This window comes from Mustelus asterias, chromosome 25, assembly GCF_964213995.1.
Source record: "Mustelus asterias chromosome 25, sMusAst1.hap1.1, whole genome shotgun sequence".
Classification (NCBI taxonomy): Eukaryota; Metazoa; Chordata; class Chondrichthyes; order Carcharhiniformes; family Triakidae; genus Mustelus; species Mustelus asterias.
Window position 1 is genome coordinate 44,190,156 of NC_135825.1, and position 13,164 is coordinate 44,203,319.

General features: G+C 50.5%; 1 protein-coding gene across 5 annotated transcripts in view; it reads left to right on the top strand.

Annotated features, from left to right (window-relative positions):
* The first annotated feature begins 316 nt into the window (after nt 1-316).
* The window catches only part of LOC144511930 (BTB/POZ domain-containing protein 10-like), a 92,306-nt gene continuing 79,458 nt past the window's right edge, over nt 317-13,164 (top strand). Inside the window, exons 1-2 of one of the 5 annotated variants that reach the window (XM_078242399.1) lie at nt 317-484; nt 11,881-12,035. In XM_078242399.1, coding sequence (XP_078098525.1) covers nt 371-484; nt 11,881-12,035 — 269 coding nt within the window. In that variant the 5' untranslated portion in view covers nt 317-370. Of the gene's footprint in view, nt 485-1,838; nt 2,125-5,833; nt 5,940-6,353; nt 6,384-11,880; nt 12,036-13,164 lie in introns of those variants that run through there. The other 4 variants (XM_078242402.1, XM_078242400.1, XM_078242403.1 and 1 more) reach the window with 4 other exon arrangements.

Sequence of the window (13,164 nt, forward strand, 5' to 3'; positions counted from 1 at the left end):
CTCGCTCCTCCAGGCCGCAGGGGGCGCAGTGCGCGCTCCTCCAGGCCGCAGGGGGCGCAGTGCTCGCTCCTCCAGGTCGCAGACGGAGCAGTGCTCGCTCCTCCAGGCCGCAGGGGGCGCAGTGCGCGCTCCTCCTGGCCGCAGGGGGCGCAGTGCTCGCTTTCCCGGGCCGCAGGGGGCGCAGTGCTCGCTCCTCCAGGCCGCCGACGGAGCAGTACTCGCTTCTCTGGGCCGCAGGGGGCGCAGTGCTCGCTCCTCCAGGCCGCCGACGGAGCAGTACTCGCTTCTCTGGGCCGCAGGGGGCGCTGTGCTCGCTTCTCCAGGCCGCAGGGGGAAGCAGTGCTCGCTCCTCCGGGCCGCAGGGGGCGCAATGCCCGCTCCTCCGGGCCGCAGGGGGCGCAATGCCCGCTCCTCCGGGCCGCAGGGGGCGCTGTGGAATGCTGTTGCGGAGGCTGCAGTGAGGCTGGGTTGCGCTTGTCTGTGGGTGAGTAACCCGGGGGGGGGAGGCTGTGTACCTCACAGAGAGCGGGGCCGAGACTTAGGGTGGGTGGAGACGGGGCTATGATGGAAGGGGGGAAACGAGGGGGAGGTGGGGATACGACGGGGTTAGGAGGGGCTGAGGGGGGAAAGGAGGGGGATTAGGGGTGGGAGGGGATTCGAGGGGAGGGTTACAAGGGAAGGGGGAATATGAGGGGCTGGGGGACAGGAGGGAGAGTGGTGATATGGGGCAATGAGGGGAGGTGGGATACGTGGGGGAGGGGGGATAGGAGGAGGAGGGGGTGGGGCAGGAGGGGGGATAGGAGGAGGGGTGGGGGATAGGAGGAGGGGTGGGGGAAAGGAGGGGGTGGGGCAGGAGGGGGGATAGGAAGGGGTGGGGGATGGAGGACAGGGATATACAAGGGGGTGATACGGGGCTATGAGGGAGGGAAATGAGGGGGAGCTGGGGATGGGGGGGGAGGGGTGATCAGACGGTGGGAAGGATAAGATGAGGGAGGGGAGGGGGAATATGTGGAAAATATGAGGAGGGGAGGGATATGAGGGGGGAATATGTGGGGCGGGGGATAGAAGGGGGAGAGGTGATAAGGCTTTGAGGGGAGGAGGGATACGAGGGGGAGGTGGGGGGATTCGAGGAGGGGGATATGAGGGAGAAGGGCATATGAGGGGATACAAGGGGGAGGGGTGATATGGGGCTATAAAGGAAGGGGGAATGAGGGGGAGCTGGGGATAGGAGGGGTGGGGGGGAGGGGGATGGGGTGGAGGAATAATACGAGGGAGGGGATTTGAGGGGTGGGTTATGAGGGGGGCATAGGAGGGGGAGAGGGAAATGCTTGGGGCTGTGGGGGGGTTGGAGGAGTGGGAATACAAGGGGGGTTTGGGGGAGGGGGAATACGAGGGGGAGGGGGGATATGAGGGGATGGGGTATAGGGGGAGGGGGTACAAGTGGGTGGGGATACAAGAGGTTGGAGGGTATGGGGGGATAGGAGGGGAGGGGGATACGATAGGGTATAGGAGGGGGATGTGGGTGGGGGATACAAAGGGTAGGTGGATACGAGGAGGAGGGGTACAAGGGGGAGGGGAGGGGGGATACGAGGGGGAGGGGGAATCCTAAGATATTCTATAAATATATCAATGGGGAGAGGATGACCAGGGGAAGAGGTCATTAGGGACCAAGCGGGAAATCTGTGGGTGGAGGCAGAGGACATTGGGAGGATGTTAAATGAATATTTCACATCTATCTTCACCCATGAGAATGAGGGGGTAGTTATGGAACTCGAGGAGAGAGAGAGACTGTGAGGCTCTGGAGCAAATTATTATAGGGAGTGACAAGGTATTGGAGCTATTGCGGGTTTAAAAGTGGACAAATCTCAGGTCCGGATGAATTGTGTCCCAGGCTGTTGTGGGAGGCAAGGGAGGAAATTGCAGGGGCTCTGACCCAAATTTTTAATTCCTACCTGGCCAGCGGGGCGGTGCCAGAGGACTGGAGAACAGCTGTGATCCCACTATTTAAAAAAGGTTGTAGAGACAAGCCAGGGAACTACAGACCAGTGAGTCGCACGTCTGTGGTTGGGAAACTACTGGAGAAGATTCTGAAGGAGAGAATCTATCTCCATTTGGAGAGGCAAGGTTTGATCAGGGATAGTCAGCATGGTTTTGTCAGACGTAGGTCATACCTCACAAATTTGATTGAATGTTTTGAGCATGTAACCAGGGGTGAGGATGAGGGTAGTGCAGCTCGTATAGTTTACATGGATTTCAGCAAGGCCTTTGACAAAGTCCCACATGGGAGACTTATTAAGAAGACTAATGCACATGGAATACGGGGTGATCTGACAAGGTGAATTCATAATTGGCTGAGTGGTAGGAGATAGAGGGTGGTGACAGATGGCTGCGTTTGTGACTGGAGGCCAGTGACCAGTGGTGTACCACGGGGGTCCGTGCTGGGCCCCCAATTGTTCATCATTTATATAAATGACATGACTATGTGGGGGGTAGAATCCGTAAGTTTGCCGATGACGCAAAGACTGGCCAGGTGGTTAACAGTGAGGTTGAGTGTCTTGAGTTACAGGAAAATATAGACGAGATGGTCAAATGGGCAGATAAGTGGCAGATGGAATTTAACCCTGAAAAGTGTGAGGTGATGCACTTTGGAAGGAGTAATTTGACAAGAAAATACACGATGAAAGGGACGTTTTGAAGAACAAAGGGACCTTGGCGTGTTGTCCATAGATCTCCGAAGGCGGAAAGGCAGGTTAATAGGGTGGTGAAACAGGCATATGGCACAGTCGCCTTTATCAATCGGGGTGTAGATTACAAAAGCAGAGAGGTCACGATGAAATTGTATAGAACTTTGGTGAGGACACAGCTGGAGTACTGTGTGCAGTTCTGGTCACCACATTATAGGAAGGACGTGAACGCAATGGAGCCGGTGTAGAGGTGATTCACCAGGCTGCTGCTTGGGATGGAATATTTAAACTATGAAGAGAGATTGGGTAGGCTTGGGTTGTTTTCATTGGAGCAGAGAAGGCTGAGGGCAACCTGATTGAGGTGTTCAAGATTATGAGGGGCATGGACAGGATGGATAGGGAGCAGCTGTTCCCCTCAGTTCAAGGGTCAGTTACGAAGGGACACAAGTTAAAACTGAGGGGTGGGCGGCTTATGGGGGATTTGAGGAAAAACTATTTTGCCTAGAGGGTGGTGACTGTCTGGAATGCACTGCCTGGGAGGGTGGTGGAGGCGGGATACCTCACATCCTTTAAAAAGTACCTGGATGAGTACTTGGCACAACATAACATTCAAGGCTATGGGCCAAGTGTTGGCAAGTGGGATTAGATGGGCAGGTCAGGGCATTTCATGCATTAGTGCAGACTTGATGGGCCGAAGGGCCTCTTCAATGTGGTATTCTGCGATTCTGTGAATGGAAGGTGGGATAAGAGGGGGGAAGGGGGTATATGAAGGGGAAGGAGATGGGAGGGGGGAATGGGAGAGGTATCGGAGGAGGACGGAGGAGACGAGTGGAGAGATACGAGGGGAGGGGGGAAAACGAGGGGCAAGAGGATAGAAGGGGGAGGATACGAGGGGGGGATGGGAGGTGGAGACAAGGGGGAGGGATACAAGGGGACAGGGTATACGAGGTGAGTATAGGAGAGGAATGAGAGATACGAAGGGGAGGGGGGATATGAGGGGGAGCTGGAGCTACGAGGAGGTATAAGGGGGTGAAGATACGAGGGGGAGGTGGGATACGGGTGGGGACTACGAAGGGGAGGGGGGAATACAAGGGATATGAAGGGATGGGGGAATACAAGGGGGGATATGAAGGGATGGGGGAATACAAAGGGGGACATGAAGGGGAGGGGGAGACATGGGGATGGGGGGATACGAGGGGGAGGGTAGGGATACGCGGGGAGGGGGATACGAGGGGGGGTGCATAAGAGGGGGGATATGAGGAGAGGGAGGGGAGACGTGTGGAGGGGGGAATACGAGGGGGAGGTGGGATACGAGGCATGATATGAGGGGGAGGAGGGAGTGAAGGGGAAATGAGATGGGGGTAAATGAAGTGGGGGAGGAGGATATGAGATGGGGGAGAGTTAAATGATTTGGGGGAAATGAGGTGAGGGGGGATATATGGTGGATGGAGAGGGGAAGAAATAAGGTGAGAGGGGGACAAGGTGAGGGGAATGGGATAATGAGGTGGGGCAAGAGGGGAATGTGGTAGGGGGAAGAATGAGGTGGGGTGGAATGCGGTGGTGGATGGGGTGGGTTATAATGGGGGGAGGATGGACAGGGGAGTGGGATGAGCTGGGGGCAGCGGAGGGAGATGAGCTCGGGAGTGGGAGTGAAGTAGGGGACAGGTGGGTCAGGAATTGGAGGGGGGCTGGGGGATGAGTTTTGTGGGGGAGAGGGTTCGGGCTGTGGGGCGAGGTCGGTGATGGGGACTGGAGAGGAGAAAGGGAGGAGTAGGAGAGGGAGTGTGGGGGAGGGGTGAGAGGGAGGGAGGATTGGGAAGAGGAGCGAAGGGAGGAAAGGAGGGGAGGGTGGATGGAAGAGGGTGGGAGGGGAGGGGGAGAGTGATGGGAGATGGGGGTAAGTGAGGGAGGAGTGGGGTAGTGAGGAAGGGGGAGGGGAGCGGAGTTGAAGGGGGTAATGGGAGTGTGTAAGGGGTGGGGGGGTGACCAGGGAAAGGGCATTGGGAAGGGAATCACTGGTAGTGGGTTTCACTATGAGGGAAAGGGTGACGGGAGGAGGGTGGGGGATGGGAATCGAGGTGTGGGGCTGTGTACACAGTCAATGCTGGGATAGTCTGATGTCATTACAAGTTAACGGTAGAACATAGAAAAGCTACAGCGCAAACAGGCCCTTCGGCCCACAAGTTGCACCGAACATGTCCCTACCTACTAGGCTTACCTATAACCCTCTATCTTACCAACTTCTATGAACTTATCCAAAAGTCTCTTCAAAGACCCTATCGAATCCGCCTCCACCACCACTACTGGCAGCCGATTCCACACACCCACCACCCTCTGAGTGAAAAACTTGCCCCTAACATCTCCTCTGTACCTACTCCTCAGCACCCTAAACCTGTGACCTCTTGTGGCAACCATTTCAGCCCTGGGTAAAAGCCTCTGAGAATCCACTCTATCAATACCTCTCAACATCTTATACACCTCTATCAGGTCACCTCTCATCCTTTGCCTCTCCAAGGAGAAAAGACCTAGCTCTCTCAACCTGTCCTCATAAGGCATGCCATCTAATCCAGGCAACATCCTTGAAAATCTCCTCTGCACCCTTTCTATGGCTTCCACATCCTTTCTGTAATGAAGTGACCAGAACTGGGCACAGTACTCCAGGTGGGGTCTGACCAGGGTCCGATACATCTGCAGCATTATCTCCCGATTTCTAAACTCATTTCCTCTATTGATGAAGGCCAGTATTCCATACGCCCTCTTAATTACAGCCTCTACCTGCGACGCTGCTTTGAGTGTCCTATGAACCCGGACCCCAAGATCCTTCTGATCTTCCACACTGCCAATATTATATTCTTTCATCCTATTCGACCTGCCAAAATGAACCACCACACACTTCTCTGGGTTGAAGTCCATCTGCCACTTCTCTGCCCAGTATTGCATCTTATCTATCTCGTTGCAACTGCTGACATCCCTCTACACTATCCACAACACCACCACCAACCTTTGTGTCATCAGCAAACCTGCCAACCCATCCTTCCACTTCCTCATCCAGGTCATTTATAAAAATCACAACGAGCAAGGGTCCCAGAACAGTTCCCTGGGGCACTCCACTGGTGACCGACCTCCATGCTGAAAAAGACCCATCTACAAGTTAACGGTGTTTCCTATCCCTGAGTTTTCTTGCAGTCCTAACCGTCGTTGGGAAGCGGAGAGGTGGAGAGAGGAAATGGTCAGAGAGGAGACTGGAAGATGAAGGTCCTGTGTCCCACTCAGCTAACTGAACGAATCACCATTTCACATTGAGATTCCTGTTTTAAACACAGCAATGTTTACACTGAACAGTTGTGATGTCCTTTGAAAATCTCTAGGCTGCAATAAAGTGCAAAGTATAAACAAGTTCTTTCTTAAAGGCTGTTTTGACAGTTTGCTAATATCACCTGCAATCTCTTGGTATTATCAGGTGTTTTGTTTGTAATGTACTGGCCTCTTCTCGAGCTGTTTTTTTACACGGGTGCAGTTCCACTGCCTCTTGTCATTTGTTCTCAAGTATTTAACCCAAGTGCCTGTCATCAAACAGTGAAAGCAGAAAAATGTTGTGGGGATAAGTGGAAAGAACGAAAGACTTGGACTAACTACATTGTTTTACAAAACAGACTGGATGGGCTGAATGGCCTGCTCTGTACTATCCTGTGATTCTAAGTGAGCTTTGTCTCTGACTTTTGATCTCCTTTTCTGCAGTAACCTTAACATTGGCTTTTCTATAACAACTTATCCAGAACCTTTAACGTAACAAACATCTCAGGGGCTTTATAAATCTATTATAACACCAAATCACACGTAAAGATATTAGGGCAAATGGCCAAATGCTTTGTCAAAGAGGTATTTGTTAAGAGGACCTTAATGAAGGAAAACGAGGCACTGAGGCAGAGAGTTTGAGAGCACTTGAGACATGGGTACAGCCCCCACTGGTGCAGTAATTAAAATTGGGGCTAGAGGAAGCCAGAGTCCGAGGAGTGCAGGTATCTCGGAGGGTTGTGGGGCTGGAGGAGATGACAGAGATAGGGAGGGGCAAGGCCATGGATGGATTTGGAAACAAGGATGAGAATTTTAAATCAAGGCATTGCTTGTCTGGGAGTCACAGGGAAGAATGAGACTGGCAGCAGAATGTGGAAAGCTAGCCAGGAGAGCACTGGACGCCAGGAGAGCACTGGAATAAATTCCAGAGATAACAGTGGCAGGAATGAGCATCAGAGGCAGGGATGGAGTTGAGCATGTTACTGAAGTAGAAATAGGAGATTGTGACGATGTAGATACCTAGTTGAGAAGTCCTTTCAGGGTGAGTTATGGCTGTGGGGTTCGGGGCAGTCTGCGTCAGCTGCACACATTAACCCGGGAGAGCGATTGAGTTGGTACAAGAGAGCAAATTGTGCGGCACAGACCAAAGATGATGCCTTTAGTGTTGAAAATATTTGACTGGACTTTCTACTCATTCAGGACAATTTGGGGAGAATTTTACATGTGGAATTGACTCTGTTTTCAGATGATGTCACCAAGGAGCAGCATGGATGTGAAATAGGAGGAGGTCAGGAATAGACCCTTAGTGACTGCACAGCAACAGTGCAGGAGAAGGAAGAGAGGTGTTCAGTGCTTCCCTGGCTATGATTAGATGAGGAGGAATGGCAAGCGCAGTCTCACTGAGCTGGGCAACAGTGGAGAGGGGTTGATGTGGCCAATGTGTCAGATTTCTGGGTGATGCTGTGTTCCAGCCTCAGCAATAATTTGCTCGTACCCCCGGCCCATTGTCGGAGCAGCAGGGGAGCCAGGACTGACAAAACACAACCCTCAAACATGGAGGTGGAAAAGGACGAGTCAGCCCGATCAACAGGACTGGTTGTCATAAAATGTTACAAGCAAACTGCTTTAAATAGAAATGAGAAGTAGGCGTAGGCCATTTGGCCCTTCGAGCCTGCTCTGCCATTGATTTTGATCATGGCTGATCATCCAATTCAATATCTTGATTCTCCCCATATCCCTTGATCACTTTAGCCCCAAGAGCTATATATAAGTAGTTCTTGAAATCACAAACCTCCTTCATAAAATAGATAACAGAATCAGAATCCTACAGTGCAGGAGGAGGCCATTCGGCCCATAGAGTCTGAACCGACCACAATCCCACCCAGGCTCTATCCCAATAACCCCATGCATTTAAGCTAGCTAGTCCCCTGACACTAAGGGGCAATTTAGCACGGCCAATCCACCTAACCCGCACATCTTTGGACTGTGGGAGGAAACCGGAGCACCCGGAGGAAACCCACACAGACACGGGGAGAATGTGCAGACCAGACAGACACTGACCCAAGGCTGGAATTGAACCTGGGTCCCTGGCACTGTAAGGCAGCAGTGCTAACCACTGTGCCAACGTGCCACCCCAACCACTGCCACTGTGCCGCTCCTTGGAGGATGGGCATTTTTGCAAATCTACTGAATTATACAGAACCTTGCCACACTGAGGCAAGCCATTCATTGCAGCTGGCCTACGCCAGTGTCCCTGCTTGACACCAGCTGTCCTGAAGCTTACTGAGCCACAGCACCTGATGTGTCCCTTTGCTGCTGATTCTTTACATGGTTTGGACCCATGGGATTGATTGTTCAATTTAAATGGTAGGTTAAATAGAGGTCACACTGTGAAAATCAGTCAAGCACTTTAGTAAGCAGCAGAGAAACTCCTGTTACTGCAGTGTTTGTCTGCTAGTGGTATGGTTTTGTAACCTTCCGAAATTGACTATTTTAAACAAGCGTTGATCCATTTGTTTGATACTGTCTGTGAGCCTTGCCTGCCGAGGTTTACATCAGTGAATTTTGGGCTCAAATATGAAGTTTTCTTTTTGAATTTTCTGACTTGTAAATGCACGCACTTGTGGAATAAGGAAGAACAAAAATTAATTAGATAATCAGTTGAGCTCATTTACTTACACCTCTTAGACATACATTCATACAGAAGGACTTGTGCTCAAAAGTTATCAACCTCTGAATATAGTCCGTGATGGCTCATCCACAGCCCTCTGAGGTGAAGAATATTCCACGATTCACAACCCTCTCTGAATGAAGACATTTCTCCTCTCATTCCAAAATGCCTGGCCCACTTTTTCTGAGCCCCTGTGTTCCTCTCCAACTAGAGGAAAACAAACTCTCAGCATCTACTCTGTCAAACCCTCTGAGTATTTTATAAATTTCAATGAGATCACCTATCATTCTTCTAAACTCCAAATAATCTCGGCCCATTCTACTCATCACTCCTCATAAGAGAGTCCAGAGTATTCAATCAAGCTATTTATTTTGGAGAACAAAATTCAGCCATGATCTTATTGAACGATAGAGCAGCCTGGAGGGACCGAATGGCCTATTCCTGCTTTTTATGTGTTGAGTTGACTGGGGTGAGGGGGTCGTTGAGCTGGGGTCTGCTGGAAAGTATTTCCTGTTCATATGTAGCTGCGATTTCTGCACCATCACAGGACTCTCTCCACAACCCATAATCTGAAGTTCAGACTCTGGCTGGGTGAATTCCTGGAAGTTCCATCACACAGCCTCACCTGGTCCTATCTCCGTGTTGTTTTATAATCAGTAGACAAAATTGTAAGGAAAATCAGAACACAATCTTTCTTTCTAGCTCTAGTGATACTTCTCGGTTTCTGGCAGTAGTGCCCTCAAGATTAGTCAGTAATTCCTGGTGACTCCTGGGCAATCTGGGAGTATAATGTGGACAGACGTGAGATTATCCACTTTGGTAGCAATAATAGGAAGACGGATTATTATTTGAATGGGTGTAAATTGAGAGAGGTAGATATTCAGCGAGACCTTGGTGTCCTCGTGCATTAGTCGCTGAAAGTAAGTGTGCAGGTACAGCAGGCAGTAAGGAAGGCAAATGGTATGTTAGCCTTCATAGCGAGAGGATTTGAGGATAGGGATGTTTTACTGCAATTGTCTAAGGCATTGGTGAGGCCACACCTGCAGTATTGTGTGCAGTTTTGGTGTCCTTATCTGAGGAAGGATGTCCTTGCTATAGAGGGAATACAGCAAAGCTTTACCACGCTGATTCCTGGGATGGCAGGTCTGTCATATGAGGACAGACTAAGTTGGTTAGGATTATATTCACTGGAGTTTAGAAGAGTGAGAGGGGATCTTGTAGAAATTTATAAAATTCTAACAGGGTTAGACAGGGTAGATTCAGAAAGAATGTTCTTGATGGTGGGGGAGTCCAGAACTAGGGGTCATCGTTTGAGGATAAGGGGTAAACTGAGGTGAGGAGAAATCTCTTCACCCAGAAAGTGGTGAATGTGTGGAATTCAATACCACAGAAAGTAGTTGAGGCCAAAACATTGTCTGATTTCAAGAAGAAATTAGATATAGCTCTTGTTGCTAAAGGGATCAAGGGATATGGGAGGAAGGGGGGTTCAGGACATTGAATTCGATGATCAGCCATGATCAAAATGAATGACAGAGCAGGCTCGAAGGGCCGAATGGCCCTACTCCCGCTTCTAGTTTCTGTATTTCTATTGGGACTCTAGTCCAGGGGAATGAGATTCGTCTTTTCCCTACCAGGGTAATAAGAAACTTCCTGTAGGCATGGTGCATCTGCTCCCAGACTCTTCACTGTGGTAACTGTTGCATGACAGCAGTGCATGAACCAATGGCCTTGTAACAAATGTGGAGCCGAGCCATCCCAGTTCAAGGCCTCATCCGTCAGAATTAATTTTCCCTCTTCGGTGAAGCAATGTTTTTGCTCTTTAATAACCACCGCCCCCCCCCCCCCCCCCCCTCTCCCCACCACCGCCCCCGCTCCCGCTCACCTTTAAAGTCACCAAACTGAACAGCAACCTCCAGCAGGAGCAGATCACATGGAATTTATTTTTTGTAGGTGTGTTGCAATGGGAGTAGTTCTGTTTTGCTGCCTGTACCATTCAAGTTAGCACTGAAGCGATCAATTTGTAACTGGAATTCAAAACCAAAGTCTGTGCACAAGAGGACATGATATCCCTGTGTGTAAACCTGGCCTCACTACACAAACCCAAGCTGATCTCTCCCCCCGCCCCACACCCCGTCTAAAATGTCTCCACTCCCACAGAACAAACTTGTACAACTGTGTATGCATCTGCTCCTGGTCGTGCCGTGACTTCAGGCTGCTCCTGTTGATTCAAGGTCCCTTGTGAACTGCTTACAAATGGGTAGTTGGAATAGCACGGCCACACGACCATTGTGTGAACTGTCCTCACTTCATGCAATTTGCAGCAACTGTGGTTCAGGCCCTCCCCAGATCTGGAGATCAGAGGGTGGAACACTGAACCAAATTTGGGACAGGGTTGGACATGATCCACCAGAACTCCTACTCAGAGCTCATCCATTCATAAAAAAATGCCCATTCCCTTTTATCGCAGAAAGCTATATGGCCTGGCCATCAGCCTATTCCTGGGCTATCACACAGACTGGGGACACTGTGGAGGCTATACCTTCCTCCAATGTCTACCTGCTCACTGGATCCTTCAGCCACACATGCAATGTGCACCATCGTCACTGACTGGTGACCAAATGAACTAATTCCCGAGGCCAGCTGCTGCCCCTTGATATCCCCTGCTGAAAACCTCATAACGCCTCAACAGCCTGGATTCTATACTCTGACCGTCTCCCAGGCAGCTCCCTTTCTCCCTCCCTCCCTAAATCTCAGCTGATCCCAAACTGCAGCCCATGTCCAACCCTGTCCCAAATCCAGTTCAGCGTTCGACCCTCTGATCTCCAGATCCACCAAAACCCCAAAATGAAAATGTCCATCCTTTGCACAAATTATTCCATGCTCTCAGCCGTCTTCAGCCTCTTCCTGTGTAACAATCTCAGCTCACGCCCAATCCTCCCACACAGGAATTGCCATTTCTCTGCATCCAGCTTTTATGCAGACCCACCTCTTACTATTGGCAGCAGTGCCTCAGTTCAATAGCCCTTAGACTCGGGGATTCAATCTCTGCCTCTCTTTCCTCCTAAAACTGAGCAAATAGTTACTCTTCTCTCATGCTGTGGCTCAATATTGTCTCCATAATCCCGCTCGCGTGGAACACCTTAGTTTGTATATCCATTATAAAGGCAGGAAGTTGCTGTTAACCAAACCTTCAAACATATCTTTAAACGTTCCACTGCTTTATACCCATAGGTGTTATGTGTATGGGACCTGCTGAGATCTCCTGTCTGCTGGAACTGTGAGGGGATGACTGAGGACTCCTGGTCCAGTGATAGTGACAGTAACGACAGGGAACTTTTGATGAGGGGGGTCACTCGTCGCCAGTGCAGATACTCCAAACATGCCAGGTAAAGGGCTCAATGGGAAAGAGGGATGGAGACACTGAGGATTCTCACTAACATGCTGACAGCAATGTGCTTTCATTAAAAGGTGATAATGGCCAAATAGACACAGCCCTTATAGAATCTCCTCCAACCTACGACCTCCCGCACCTTCCACCCCCCCCACTGCACCCATTTCGCTATCCCCTTATCCTTTTCCCTACAACATATCCCCCCACACCCAGGCACTACCCCAATCTATGACAAGGTTTGTCAACCTTGTACAAGTTGACAAAAAAATGTACCCAAATTTAAAGTTCTATCTCCATGTGAATTAAAAATAGTTTGGATGCTCACCAGAAAATGCAATCTTTAATGCAAAGCAGACATTTGGTGTATGTTCTTGGATGAGGAGCCAATGGTGCGAAGCTACCATTTGTGGGATTACGAATAAGTCAGAATCCTGCCTAAACGTGGAATCTGTGCCCTCCCTCCCACACCAACCCCGGCCCAGGCCAGCACAGGAGGGGGTTGGAAACAGGCACCACTTTGAAGTTGTGCGGCCAGTGGGTGGCACGGTGGCACAATGGTTAGCACTGCTGCTTCACAGCACCAGAGAGCCGGGTTCAATTCCAGGCTTGGGTCACTGCCTGTGTGGAGTCTGCACATTCTCCCCCCCGCCCTGTCTGCGTGGGTTTCCTCCAGGTGCTCCAGTTTCCTCCCACACTCCAAATATATGCAATGGACTGGCAATGCTAAATTGTCCCTTTGTGTCCCAAGGTGTGTACGTTAGATGGATTCGCTGTGGTAAATACACAGGGTTACGGGGATAGGGCAGAGGGGTGGGTCTGGGTGAGATGTTCTCTCAGAGAGTTGGTGCAGACTCAATGGGCTGAATGGCCTCTTTCTGCGCTGTAGGGATTCTATGTATGATATCCATGAGGGACTTGCCTGTGCAGTAAGTACATGCTTCAACTTGTACAGTGGTTCCCCAGTAGGAAGTACTTGGTGTTAGTCATTCAGAGTTTCTCCTTCCAGAATCACCGGTTAAACATGAATAGTTTTAAAGAGTGGTGGATCAGGTATCATCTATTTATCTGTGTACACCGTCCAACTATTGGTTTTTCTGTCATGTAGATTATGATTCTGCACCCAT